The following is a 14,764-nucleotide window of genomic DNA, read 5'->3' on the forward strand; positions in this document are numbered from 1 at the left end:
GAAACATTTTAAGTGTTTTCTAAGAAAATGCTTGTATTTTCTCACTGCTCAAATTGACTTTGATGACATGAAATTGCTATCTGGGGGCTTGTTAGTCAATACAGAGGAAAATTAGTGAACTTCGTATATGGAAATCTTTCCCAGTTTATTACCATTTTTGACAACAAATAACCCTATCATGTCTTCACGTAAAACCATTGAAAGTTCTGATTGAACAATTTGTATGAAAGTTTTGATACCTCATGTTTACCAAAAAAAACCACCAATATTTGCATGATATTTTTGCAAGATTTATATATATTATTAAACTTAAATTCCTTCGGCATTAATTTTGGAATTTTTTTTTTTTTTGTGTATATTTTTTCATCAGCTATCATGTATGGATTCATAAGGTGGAATTTTGCGTTGGGGTAATGTAAATCAAATTAGGCTTTGCCCTTCACCGACGTATAAACACTGTATACTCAGTGTGTTACCTCCCGAATGAACATTGGAAAAAATCACTCAGGTGGGACTCGAACCCACGACCTCCTGCTTTCTAGTGCAGATGTCTTACCATTTGACCACCGAGCTAACGGGATCCGCTGGCTGGTTGGAATCTGATGTAAATAGCAGCGGGTACTGCATTAATTATTCATAAGGTGGAATTTTGCGTCGGGGTAATGTAAATCATGTCCATGTATGTACACAATTTGTAGTAGAATCATTACAGCAGGCAATTACAAATGGGCAATAAATCAAAACAATGTTTACATTAACAACAATGTTGTCTTTATGTAGGATTGAGAAACAGTTTATTGCAGGTTTTTGTAATTTTTTTCTTTCTTTCTACATTTAAATAAAGACAGTTAACATTGTATCTTATACATTGTTACTGTTGGTGTAAAAACTGATATTTAGATGCACATACATGTAGCAAGTAGGAATACTAAACAACTATTTTACTACTGAAATATGCCAGAAAATACATTTAAATGTACAGCTGATTTGTACTGAACTTTCTATGAATTTTATAATTAAAGTTGCCTTTTATTTAGAAATAAGCTTTGTTTTGTACATTTTCAGGCAGTTTCATATGGTGCATTTCCCTCGTATACAAACATACATTGTGCAAAGTTGTCAGTCAAAATCAATCAAGCTGGATTGACTTACTGTGACTGTTTATGTAACTTGATACAACTATGTGTTGACAGTGATTGACGAGCCAGCTGTACCTACCACTTGCCTGCTTTTGCCTGTTGACTTAATTTGACTAGTCAAAGTGCTTGCTTGAAATATGATCCGACTGTTGGTGATTAGGCCAAAAAAAAAATATTCGGTCTCTGGTCAGACCAAAGTTCCGGAATTGACACGGGGACGCGGCTTTTTTTTTTTTATTCAAGCTTGGATTGTACAGACATGGTGGGGTATTTTTTTGCTTTTTTGGTGTCCTCATGTACAGTGGTGTCCTCCATAATTTGCCTTGGTGCTCTCGATCATTTGCCTTGGTAAAATTTCCCATTCCTTGGTGCTCTTTGGTAAAAAAAAATTGAGGAGGTGCGGCAATAGAGGGCGCTGTTGGAGCTACCGCGGAACATTTTGGAAAAAAAAAAGATTGACGTGCATGATTAAAATCGACGCGCACGCTGACCAGAGACCGACTTATTTTTTTTTTTGCCCTTAGCCTGAGTAAACGGCATGGCATGTGGAAGAGGATTTTTTTTTTTTACTGTCTGTGGCTGGTCAAACAGCAGGAGGGTTAATGAAGTTATGATCACAGGATATCACTACACTTTTGCCACAAGTGTTTAACCCTTTAGTCACTGTAGCGCCCCAAAACTGCCCTGCCTTGCCTAACTAATACTTGTAGTGACTAAAACACCGTACAGTACTCTATGATTTTACTGACTCTTCAGTAAATAAACACAATGTAATACAATATAGTACAGAGGACCAATGGGTTAAATACTTGGCATAAATACATGTACAACCATGGCAATGATGACTTTTAATACATCGCAGTACTGTTACGTTTCTTCTAATTTGATTGAAAGAACCAAAAGTTTCATTTGCGAAATTTCCCTCTCAATTATAAAAAGAAATGGAAAGAATGTTGCAACCTGACGCTGCTATTTTCTTCATATATCATCTCAATGAAGGTCAGTCGTTGCAAAAATGATGATTAGACATGAATCTGGGACTGAGAAACATTTCCAATTTTGTTAGGAAATACTTAGAAAATGTTCTTGACTCTCCATAGACTTTGTACACAACTGCTGAAGTAGCGTCAGGTTGCAACATTCTTTCCAAGTAAATACATAAACAAGTAAATACTAAAAAAGTAAATACATAAACAAGAAAAATAAACAAGTAACCAAAAGACCCACTTATACTGTAAATGAAAGTTTGAAACTTAAATGTGAATATTATGCAAAGACAAAATAAATACCAAATTATTTCAGACAACACAATAAGTTAACCGATGACGCTTACAGGTTGGGCAAGACACTTGCGAAAAGGCAAGTTATGAATAATAGAAACCTACATTTAACTCGCTACTGTCCTAAAGGCAATGCACGCTTCTTTTTGATATTCATTAACATCCAGTTAGTATTCAGTAACATTCATATTCGCTTAAACGTTAAAGCCACTGACAAACCAGAGATGACCCCAAATTAGTGAAAACTTACAAAAAGAAAAACCAAATCTGAAAATAACCATGCTGTACACAAATTATACAAAACAAACAAGAGTAATGAAAGAAAATCAATATAAAATCTGGACTTGGGGAACAAAAATATGTTTACACGTACATGCACAAAGACAGGCGTAATAATCTACATGTACAAATGTACTTGAAGTTCTTTGTACATGATTTATTGTGGAAGTGTAGGACAATCGGTTGCACAATGCAACAGAAAATGCAATTGGTTGCATTTAGCAGGGCAATTGCTTGGTGCCAAGGCTGGTATGCACTGGGTTCACTGCACAATGCAAAAGAATCCACTGTTGCAATTTGTTGCATTTAGCATGGTTTCTAATTTAGCCAAGTTGCATTTTGTTGCATTTGGCAGGGTGCCTAGAGAAAACCTGTTGGGGGTTAGGGTTAAATGACTGATTAACAATCATTTCAGCAATTTTGCTACAAAACATTTATTTGAAAATGAAATGTGTCCAATTAAGCTAAAAATATTACAGAATGTTTGTACTGAATATTTGTTAAATTGGAAGGAACACAATTAGTCTATGTCCTGCTGAAGCATAAGAATCATTGGCCCTACGTAGGCAAACAGTAAGACAGTAGTGGTAACTACGTGTACAGTCTACAAGAAGTTCCAGGTTGGCACCGGGATTGCTTTAAAGTACTTTCAAACAGCCAGTAACTAATCGGCCAAGACCCTTTTGGAAATTTTGCCGCAATTTGCAGATGGGGCTTTCCTTTCTTTGGTGTGCTTTCTTTAGTTTGCCTAGTCAGGAGCGTGCTTGCTCCTCCAACCCTAGTTGGAAGAGGAGGATACCCATGGGCGTCCGCTTCAGGCCCAGCGATTCCAGCTTCTTGCCCATCTTGTTCTTGAGGTTGCGCATCCTCAGCGAGGCGTGGATGAAGATCACTGAAATCAAGATGAAAAGGAAAGCCTTGGAATGAAACAAAAATTGTCAGGATAAAAACCTCAACCTCAAAACCCTCCCAACTGATATGTACTACATAGCAGGGCCTATATGGGAAACCTTCAATGATCAACTACAGTAAACTCCGGCTAGACTCTTTAAGAAAGCACATAAGTAAACAAAGTGTGACGCCATCAGTCCAGAGGCTTATTGACAGGTGCATGGCAGACTTGCCACTGAATGAGGTTGGCTTCTGAATGATGTGGCCAGCTACTTAACAATGTTGCCAGTTCTGAAGCAACCACTCACTTGCTAGTGGGAGGGCGATGCCCCACATGAACACCAGCAGCCCACCAAACACCTTGAGCAACAAGAAGCAGCACAGCAGGATCAGGAGGAAGCAGACAAAGGGATGGCTCCGCTTGAATCTGTGCATCTCCACCCGGTTACTGGTGGTGTAGACGAAGATGGCAAAGATGACGACCATAGTGAGGAGGCCCATCAGCATGGCTTTGGGGTTCATAGTCCTGGATTGGGAGTAGAAATTTGTAATCATTGAGAAATCTTCTTTATCACACGTACATGTATGCATGATAGATTGAGGACTTGATAAATTTGGGTAAAACAGACAGATGCACACATCAGCATGTGCAATCACGCTGTTCTAGTAAAATAGGTGAAATACTCAAGCCAAGTAAAAAAAAATGTTCTTCATCTGGGCTTAAAAAAGAAGTAGGCAGCCCCTTTTTGTCTTTTTTAACCAAAATGATGGATCAATTCTTCCATTTTCTCGACTATTTTGCCGATACTTCTGCGTCCAGAAAAAAACACCACCCTTCCTACCAGTTGTTGATCTTGCATATTTTTGTCGGCAATCAATAAAAAGTGTCACCAACCAAATTCAAAATTGGAAGAAAAAAATTCTAGTGCCCCAGTTACCGAGTCTAGCAGACCGGCCCTTTTTTTCTCTCCCTCCCCCCCCCCCCCCCCCCCCCTCTGCCCTCAAGATTGTGGATTTTCCAAGACAGTGGTCTGCGTGAATGGATTCTTCAGTTCAATTTTCTCGACTATTTTGCTCATACAGAATTGAGTCCAAAGGAGCCATTTGCCTTCTCTACATAGGCTCATAGCTATACTCTTGTTGGAAACAAATAAAAAGACAAAATAGTGACCATTGATATATATGTGAGCAATAAAAACATTTTGACTCAAATTTGATCAAAACAAAACAGGGGTGATCGTGTAGTGTAGGGCTCAGTTCCTTTAAGGCCGAGGGAATGAAATTCATAGAATACCATACAAAAAAATCATTATTTACCAAGAATAATCTGCCACTACAGTTTACTTCTAATTTTATCAGAATCTGCTCCACACAATTTTTTTAACGCAGAATAGTCGTATTCTGTGTACCACATTGGCGCAAAACCCAATCTGCCCACGCGTACAGAGTACAGTGAACACGCGGTACATATATACAATACGTGCATACAATGTAAAGCGCACGGTTACCAGCACTAGCGCTGCATGATACCAACAACATTATACCTATTACCTATCAGTATGATTTTACATGATTCTGGTTAGTGCTTCAGCATAATGAATAATGACAAAAAGCCTCATTGTTTTTCAAAATCAGCAGGACGGTATTCTATGACTTTCATTCCCTCAGCCTAAGGGAATAAAAATTTTATTAAAATCCACTTTAAAATGACCGACCAAACTAGTTGGCGACATGTTTGTCATAGATATTAGAGGGCAGGGTTTTGATTTTTTTAGGGAAATTTTGGGGTAAAATGACGATGACAGCGCGGCGACAACACGCAACCTGAAAATAAAGACGGCGATCACCGCACAACCAATGCGCTGAATAACAAGGCACAAACTGCGCAGGAAACATGGGGAAATTGTGATTTCTACCCCAAATTTGTGAGTCTAATTTGATCAAAACAAAACAGGGGCCCTACACTACACAATCACCCTTGGATCCTCGAGTCACCATAATCGGCGCAGATAACGCTTGCAACGCGCGCGCCTTGACCAACGCAAATTGAATGTGAGTGCGTCGAAAACGATCCTCATCGGTTTAGATGGACGTGCAATCTTCGAAATGCACGCAGTACGCTGGTCGCTGTGAATAGCCAATCAGCGTCATTTACGTCATCATCACGGCCACGGGTTAGTGTAAGGAAAGTGCACGCGCCCATGGAGTCGAGGCTGACTGACGATAATACTAATTATAGTATAAGACTAAGACTAGAGGCTAGCTATAGGCTAGGCCAAGGCTATTTGTATTTGCTATATTTTGACATTGGACATGTCTGACAGAAATTACTTGATTGTGACACCCACCCAACTATCAGAAATACCAGTACTGCAGTCAAAAAGTAGTTGGTTTGATAGTACAAAAGGTTGTCTATAACACGGTTGGCCCATCTTGAAGGGTCGTTTATAGCAGGCGTAGAGAACCGAGCCGATTCTAGGAGAAAATCGCTGAGAGAGCGAAGAGACGGAACCTCCAAATCGTCCATTTTGTGTACGTGTGTCAATATCGACTGGTGCCATCCGCCTTTTGCGCTATTTTCTAATACCTGCAGAAGGTTTTGAGACCGGTCATTTTTCCCCCATTGCGGTGCTATTAAACTTGTACAAGTCTGTCTTCATTTTAATTTATTCTGGTTGAAACTTTATTTAAACTTTAATTTAAAGCAAGTTTCTTGGTAAACATAAAAATCGATAAAAGTGTCTACTTTTATACGAAAACCAAAAAGAAGTTGTGTATTCATTCGAACATTAAACTTTAGTCAAAGTGACATTTCTGATAATTTAATTTAGCACATGAAACACAAATATTGAGCGCTAGACTTGTGTGCAACTTTAGTTTAGTATAAAATAAACAAAAATCAGATTGCAGGTCAACTCGCCCCCTGGCCGACTCGACCCTTACCGACTCGCCCCTGACTGACTCGCCCCCTGGCCGACTCGCCCCCTGACTGACTCGCCCCTTACCGACTCGCCCCCTGGCCGACTTGCCTCCTCGCGGACTCGGCCCCTGACCTACTCGCCCCCCGACCGACTTGCCCCCTGGATCACATTGCATGCCCGGTCGTGTCGTGAATCTCAATGGAGCCAAATTATTCAAACGCCATTTCAAATGACTTCTGGGTACAATAACAATAATTATTATAATAAATGGTAATATTAACCAATAATAAAAAGGTCACACATTAAAATAAAAAATCCCTTTCCGCAAGAGAAGAGGGTAAATCACGTTCAATTTACTCAAATAAGCTTCGTTATCTGAGTTTCGGTTTTGATTCTCAAAGTTGAGCCTCAGCTCCTCCTATAACACCAAACAAAAAACTGTTTTTTTTATTTTCACAATATACATCTTTAATTCTTAAAATACTTTTTAATGAAATGCGGACTTAAAGTTGAGATTTACAAACGATGAACGCGGTACATGCCGCGCACCCGCAGTCACCATGAACGGACCGCGAATTAGACCGGCTGCTACGCGCGATAGGCCCCGGGCACTCCGCGAATACCGGTACAGCTGTGCTAATGTGTTTCCAACCCAAATTCTTCATAAAAGATCAATAGTTTCTTGCATTTGTACCGGAAATCCTTCAAAATTGGCGTTTGAATAATTTGGCTTCATTGGGTTTCATGCTACGATCGGGCAATATGTTCCCGCACTGTCATTATTATTTTTTTTTCAAGATATCCTTGTGATGAGATTATGCATGCAGTATATTCCACCAGATACAGAACCAGAATAAAATGTCCGGTTTCGAAGAGCGCTCCATTGTTTGTAAATTTGGTACCAGCCCGGCCCTCTCCCCCCATTTAATTTTACGGAGGCCAATATGTCCGGTGAAAAAAAACATGTCGACATCAAGTTCAGCACGGACGTGCCCCCCCCCAAAAAAAAACAAGCTGGATACGCTGCTACACCAACGGACGATGCCTTTTATTGAGCAAGTGCCCCGGTGATGCGACTGTAACTGGTCAGTCCAAAAATTCAACCCCAAAAGTGGGTGCAGCCCCCCAAAACCACTTTTCATTTGCATGTTTTTTAATAAGAAACATTTCGTTTTCGTCCTTCACAAATGTATTTAAACAGGCAACTGTTTTCAACTCATTAAGTTGATCAGTATGAAACTGTGCCACCCCTCTAAGTAAGTCTCGTGACCAAAATGTAATCGCCCATCGGGATTACGTCATTAGCATTCTATCCGACTCTCATTTATAACCCAGGCTTGTGCTGAATGACATTATGCAAATAATGTTTAGAAGATTTCCACTCAGACTCCAGCCCTATTGTTACATTCATGCCTCGCTGATCACCATGGTACAGCGACCAAGCGTGCACGGGCTTTATCTTAAGCTGTTGTTTCGGTGCTGGGCTAGGCCTTCATTACTGTCGTTGTGCTCCTCACGCTCACTGCATGCAACTCATTACACTGTTCAAAATTATCATTTTGGCTCGGTATAAAATTGTTTATTCTAATTGAACGTGCACATTGTGTCCAATTTATATGTATTAACAAAGACATCGTTACCATTTACTCCAAGATCAACATAAAGAGGGGCAATGTCTTCAAGAGTAGAAAGAGGTACGTTACATGTCTCTGATTAATGTACATGTGTATAAATAGCCTAAGGTTCTCCTACCAAAATCTAGGGCCACTTTAAAGCTATAGTCCATCATTTGCAGCCATCCGAAAAGTAACTGGCGTAATTACTGTTGAAAAACAAACTTGGTTGAAAGATAGTAAGGGAACTAAACTCCCTGTGAAATTATTCTTTCTGGGAAGCTGTCATTTTGAAGTAATCAACGAAAGAAGGCCTTTCCAACGGTGCTTCTTAAGAAGCACCGTAGGAAAATTTAAATTAGTAGTTCGTTTTGTTTTTCAGCGCAGCGCGCACAAGTATTGAAACCACGCACACGCGCGCGCAGTTGTTATAATTCGTCGGATCAGTGCGCGACGCCGCGTATAGCTGCAATTCAAAACATGATTCAGTAACTTTTGATTTGAAATTGAGATCTTAGAATGCTGCTTTTCTCGGAATATACAGCTGAAGCTGAGCTGAAACTTCATCAGGTTAGTTGCTCAGTATCCGTCTGAACACTTTTGTTGCTTCAAACAAAAAAAATGCACTAATTACAAATGATGGACTATGGCTTTAAGTAAGTGTAAGGCCTTTATTTGTGTATAAATTATAACTTGGGGACGCGCTGCCGATCTAGTCTTTTTATTCTATATCTATGCATAGAAATTCGAAAGACGCGTGTAGTAATTGCGTTCGCACGTTTGTAAATACAATGGGGCGTGGCTATAGGCTCCGTTAATCCGAAGCAGTTTAGATATAAAGTTTGAGACTGCAAGAAGCCACTGGCCGGCCAGGAATTGTTTTCTGGCTGAGCGGATAAATTACTTCATTTCAAGGCAGTAAAATGCTTTAATTTGTTTAGGAAGCTCTGGTAAAAGTAGAGAGTTTTGTCACCTGAAACAGAGAACTCCTTAGAAGGGAAAATACAACTTTTCAAACGTCGAAAAATAAAACTACCACGTTTTTTACGAAATACCTTACTAGAATGTTGGTAAATGACAGTCTAAAGCATCCTGTAAAATTATGGCACCTGGTGTCAAATTATTTTCAAGAAAATGGTATTTTTGTATAGATTTCCAACGGTGGTCGGCCGACCACCGTTGGAAAAACCTTACTATTTTTCAACTACTGCTCCAATTTTCCTTTTTTTGTGTCCAAATTTTGTTTGCTATTGGTTACATGTTTATGGACGGGTGCAGGCCAGCCTTACAATTTTCCGACATCTATAAATTGATCCATTTTATCTTTAGTGGAGTCAAGGAACCAGACAACTTAAACATTTTTGTTTTTCTTGGTTTTTACCACTTTCGAACCCAAAACCTCAAACATGTCAGATAAACAATACTTGAGCTATAATACTAACCCCTCAAATAGTTCAGTTCTGAAAATTACAGCAAAAGCCAATGATGTACATTCCCTTTAAATTTCATTGGATGTTAAAAAAAAGTTTACATGGGAAGATAAATTACAGCAGAATTAAGGTTGAACGAAAATGATTATTTTATTCAATAATAATGCAATGCCAATAGGAATTCGTCACGTGCATTGACATTGTGTTCCCACGTGTGTTAATTTGCATATAGGAATTCATAAAATACGTGCAGTGACATTGCGTTCGCACGTTGAGTATAACATTTGCATAGAAATTCGTCTGAAATTTGCAGTGACATTGTGTTCGCACGTGGGGAGAAAATACAATTTCGAAAGAATTCGTCAGACACGTGCAGTGACATTGTGTTCGCACGTGGAACAGTTGAAGGGTAGCATTCCAGTGGATTGTTTTTTTTTTTTCAAATGGTTGTCTCTGAATAATTTAACTCGCTCATTTACACCAGTATTTTCAATGATAAACCTGTGACAGTGTCTCCTTCATTGTCACATTGACTTGCAGGTCTTATGTAACTCCCTTTCTGGAGAAGGTTAAAAGACGTTCTCCACCTCAGTCTCAGAAACTAAAAAATAAATTGAAACAATATAAAACCTAATCAACATTCTAGGCAAAACGTTGGTGCAAGTGATGCAAACAATTAATTAGTTTTTTTGTAGGTCAAGTTGGGAGGAGTGTAGACGCTGCAGGCGTGCATTATGCAGCATCCGCAAAGCAAAGCAGCTGCTGGATCTGTTGGAGTGTTAATGTTATGTTATAGACCGCTTGCAGACGCGTTCGATAATTGACGCGCTAAGGTGAGCGACGCCATGTTATGGGACAAAATGTGCGTGAATTGATATACGCCTGTCCCACAACATGGCGTCGCGCGCCTTCGCGCGTCGATTATCGAACGCGTCTGCAAGCGGTCTATAGGCATTTAGATAATGTTCAAGGCATTTAGATTCGGCGAAATATTCTCATACGCGTTTAGAAACCTCCGCACCGCGTTCTGTCGCTTTTCCGTGCGACAATAAGGCATATTCATACGTAATGTTCGGCAAACTCGTGTTTTTGTTTTTTGGTTTTTTTGGCTAGACCGGAGACGGTTTGGTACGAAGACCGTGAAGGGACATGGGAGTTATTTTGCTTTTCATTTTCACAATACTATTACGTATGTGTTATTGTCACGTACGTACGTAACTCACTCACGTACTTGAATATTATCACGTACGTAGGTAATATTATCACGTAGGGCCCACGTGATAATTATTACGTACGTAGGGCCCACGTGATAATTATTAAGTACGTATACACAACGTATACTCGTTTAAGGATACACGTTATCACTTACATATGCAATACATGTACGCACGTAATATGTACTTATTTATCAGGTATGTACGCAATGATAATACTAATATTACGATAGTACGTAATATTATATTATCACAGGTACGTATGTGATTAATTAAATGTATCACGTACGTACGTTGTGATTGTCATATGTATAGTAGTAGGCCCTAAATAAGAACAATATGTTCATCTCCTCTTGGTCTTCGTACCCACGTACCCGCGTATCCGCATATCCGCGTACCTGCGTAATCGCGCGATTTCGTGTACCATACTTCGGAATGTTATAAAACTTAGGAACTGTTTAGCAAAGTGCAATGAACAGTGTTAGGGAAAATGAAGAAAACAAAAATTAGGGAGCAAGCATAGCCTGCTGCGAGCATGCGCACATTGAGCCTGCAGGCAGTGCAATGGGGAGTTTTAGAAGTTTTCTAAAAAAATAAATTAAATAAAATAACACTAACTTAATGCAAACGAAAATCAGTCTAATGAATAACACTGTCCCTATAAACTTGAAAGTACTGGTGTATTTTATTTTAGCTATTAAGGAACTTCACTCGCAAATTTAAAGTCGATTTTGTAATTGATTGAGAGTCATTTTGTGATGTTTTATCGATCCACTGGAATGCTGCCCTCTATACGGACATTGGCTGGTACTTTGCCCAACTCAGAACAATAATTAAACAAAGTTAGTAAAACAACTACAGAAAGTGGCAGGCCTGGTGCGTTGTCCACCAACGACGATATAATTTCTTTATGATTGTATAAAATGTTTAAAGGGAATATACAACATTTGCAAACATCGAAAAATAAAACTACCAAGTTTGTACGAAATACCTTACTAGGATGTTGGTAAATTACAGTCTAAAGCATCCTGTAAAATTATGGCATCTGGTGTCGAGTCATTTTCAAGAAAATGGTATTTTTGTATACATTTCCAACGGTGGTCGGCCGACCACCGTTGGAAAACCTAACTATTTTTCAACTACTTCTCCAAACTTACAATTTTTTTCAGTCCAAATTCTGTTTGCTATTGGTTACATGTTCATGAACAGGTGCAGGCCAGCTAGACTGGTTCCCTTATCTTACAATTTTCCGACATCTATAATTGATCCATTTTATCTTTAGTGGAGTCAGGGAACCAGACTACATAAACAGTTGTGTTTTTCTTGGTTGTTCAAGCATTTTCGAACACAAAACTTCAAACATGTCAGTTAAACAATATTTGATCTATTATACTAACCCCTCAAATAGTCCATTTCTGAAAATTACAGCAAAAGCCAATGATGTACATTCCCTTTAAGAGCAAACAAGATTCATAAAATCTAGGCCATCGGCAACTGACAGTGACCATGCCTGGTGCAGTGTCACTGGTAAGGGACACCCTCTTCGGTGCATATTAGTAGCGCCGATTTCCAAGAGGCCCCTTCCTTCAGAAGAACTTGAACATTAAAACTTAGACCACTTAACAAAAACACGGAAGGACGTTACTACTTCAATAGCCATACAGAAAAAAAACTGTTGGTTAATAATTAACGCTAATTCCTAAATGAGCTCCCTGTTAAGGTGACATATACGCTCTTATAGTAACACTGAAAAGTAAAACAAATCTGGGATTAACAGCGTCTGTAAAAGCGCCGCATTGTCTATACTTCGCTAGTCTGTGAGCAGTGAGGGCACAGTTGACAGTTGACCATATTTAATCAAAAGTCATAACGTTGGTTAATTATACTTTGCATAAATTTATATAAAAGACATTTTTATTCTGTGAAGACCTTTTAAGCTCGGTTCATTATTAAGTATTTAAAGATAAACTTATCTGTGAGTAAATAATGCTTACAGAGAGAATGACTTTTGGGGGAAAAAACTCAAAAGTAGATTGTATTTTGTTTCATTGTAAATGTTGCATGTTTGATTTTTTGCCTTAGTGTGCATTGCTCTCTGTGTGGTGTGATTTGTTTTTAATGGTATCCGTCTGTTGTCTCTGACAATAGACACAATTAAATGTTTTTAAATCATATAAATCGTTGGCTACGAAAATGTCAAATCGTTAAGCAAAATCGAAGCAGACGTCGAAAGGAATAATACTTGAAATCAGTGTTATTTTTTTCTCAACTGCAATACGTCGGGCAAAAAATGTTACGGTTTTGAAGCGACAAGCCTCAAATTGACGAAAATACGAAATCAACTTTAAAATGTTAGGCAGTATTGGAATAAATAATACCTGAGTTCGGTGTTATTTTTTACCTTTTACTGCAATACCTACCCGGATATTTACTTGACTACGCGTATGACGAAAACTGAATACAAGATTCAAATCGGTCCAAAATAAATTGTAGCGAAAATCACATCGTAAGCGAATTTTTTTCCGAAAAAAAAAAATCACTCCGCTTTCTACGTGCACTGTAGGCCTACACGCTAGGAAAATGATGAAAATAACGCGAGGAAAACATCACAGCGTTAATGAGAGTAAAAATACCTGAAAGTAAACAAAATGGGTTATGGAAATAACAAATCAAAATGACGAAAATAACGGCATAGAAATTAATCATCTGCAACGAGAGAAGTAAATACATGTACATGTACTTGCAAATTGGTGCTAATTTCTAAACTTCGATCCCTTTCCAAATTTGGCCACAGAAAAAAAGACCGAAATTAAGATTGAAAAAAAGTATGAAATTATTCCGAGCAGTGAATACCGGTTCTACATTGCCAAAATTCGCTTTCCGATTGTTTGAGGCAAACGGTGGGAAAATGACGGCAGCAAAAGAAAATGAAATTGACGAAATTACGAGAAAACAATCACACCATAATGAACAAAATATCTGTTTAGAAAATGACTGAATTTCAGTTATATACAGCGGCATTTCAAAAACATCAAAATTGTTTGCATTGTCGAGAAGTGCCTTCAAAACGACCTTATTGCCTCCCCCCCCCCCCCCCACACACACACACACACCGAAAAAGGTACATTGTGAAAGGTACAACTTATTGGCAACCCGCCATTATCGGCGTCGGCACATGTTCATGTGCATTATGACAAAAAAGATCATATCTGTTCTTAAAAGTAAATAGTGGAAACATGGGTAGAATCGTTTAGTTTCCATTTGGTAACAAGTGGCCTCATTACAGGTAGGCTTGCTTTGAAATGTTTCACTTCAGTAACAAATGGGCTAGGCCCAGTGTTTTCGTAACCCTGTTCACTTAGGAAAGAGTTGCAGCTTTCATCAAAGAAACTGATGATCTAAAAGTTGAGACTGCATCACATGGATGAGCAAGGCTGCTTTGTCTGGACGAAAATGAACCCTCCAAGGCTCCAACAGCCTCATCACACAGAAACTCGAGGAACTGGAAGCAGGGAGGAGGACCGACAGATAAACGGATGACCTGCTTGCTGGGCTACCCATTACTGATTCTCGAGGTTAGTTTACATGTTGGCCTCCTTTTTGCAGGATCAATCAAGTCACAGAACTCATCAAAATGGGCGATCTGACTCTGTTATAATGTTCTAACACAAAGAACGAGTTCTTGGTAGCGGGCTTTGCTTTGTGGGGTTAATTCAATGTTTTCTTTCCCCTTTCTAGCCCTGGCACGAATACAGCTCACTAATTCCCCGGAAGCAGGGAGGAGGACCGACAGATGAACGGATGACCTGCTTGCTGGGCTTCCCATTACTGACTATCAGGTTTGTGTACATGTAGCCTGCTTAAACAGAAACAATTAAGAACTAATCAAAATGGGCGATCTGGCGCTCTTCTTTGTTCGTCCACAAACAACGAGTTCTGGTAGCGGGGCTTTGCTTTGTGGGGTTATTCAATGTTGTCTTTACCCTTTCTAGCCCTG

At 39.1% G+C, this 14,764-nt stretch overlaps 1 protein-coding gene and 1 long non-coding RNA gene across 2 annotated transcripts; one reads left to right on the top strand and one right to left on the bottom strand.

The window, feature by feature from the left end:
- Positions 1-3,330: 3,330 nt before the first annotated feature.
- LOC119721928 (PRA1 family protein 3-like) lies at positions 3,331-6,154 on the bottom strand. The gene is made up of 3 exons (XM_038191884.1): positions 5,938-6,154; positions 3,898-4,115; positions 3,331-3,590 (listed from the first exon to the last, which is right to left on the bottom strand). Exons 1-3 carry the CDS (start codon positions 6,114-6,116, stop codon positions 3,451-3,453), a joined length of 537 nt encoding a protein of 178 aa, XP_038047812.1. The 5' UTR covers positions 6,117-6,154; the 3' UTR covers positions 3,331-3,450.
- A 1,786-nt stretch (positions 6,155-7,940) lies between these two features.
- Positions 7,941-14,157, top strand: LOC119721930. Its single transcript, XR_005270348.1, has 2 exons — positions 7,941-8,204; positions 14,099-14,157. It is a non-coding gene; the product is annotated as an uncharacterized LOC119721930 (long non-coding RNA).
- Positions 14,158-14,764: the final 607 nt, after the last annotated feature.

Source organism: Patiria miniata, unplaced genomic scaffold (assembly GCF_015706575.1).
Source record: "Patiria miniata isolate m_02_andy unplaced genomic scaffold, ASM1570657v1 HiC_scaffold_14, whole genome shotgun sequence".
Classification (NCBI taxonomy): Eukaryota; Metazoa; Echinodermata; class Asteroidea; order Valvatida; family Asterinidae; genus Patiria; species Patiria miniata.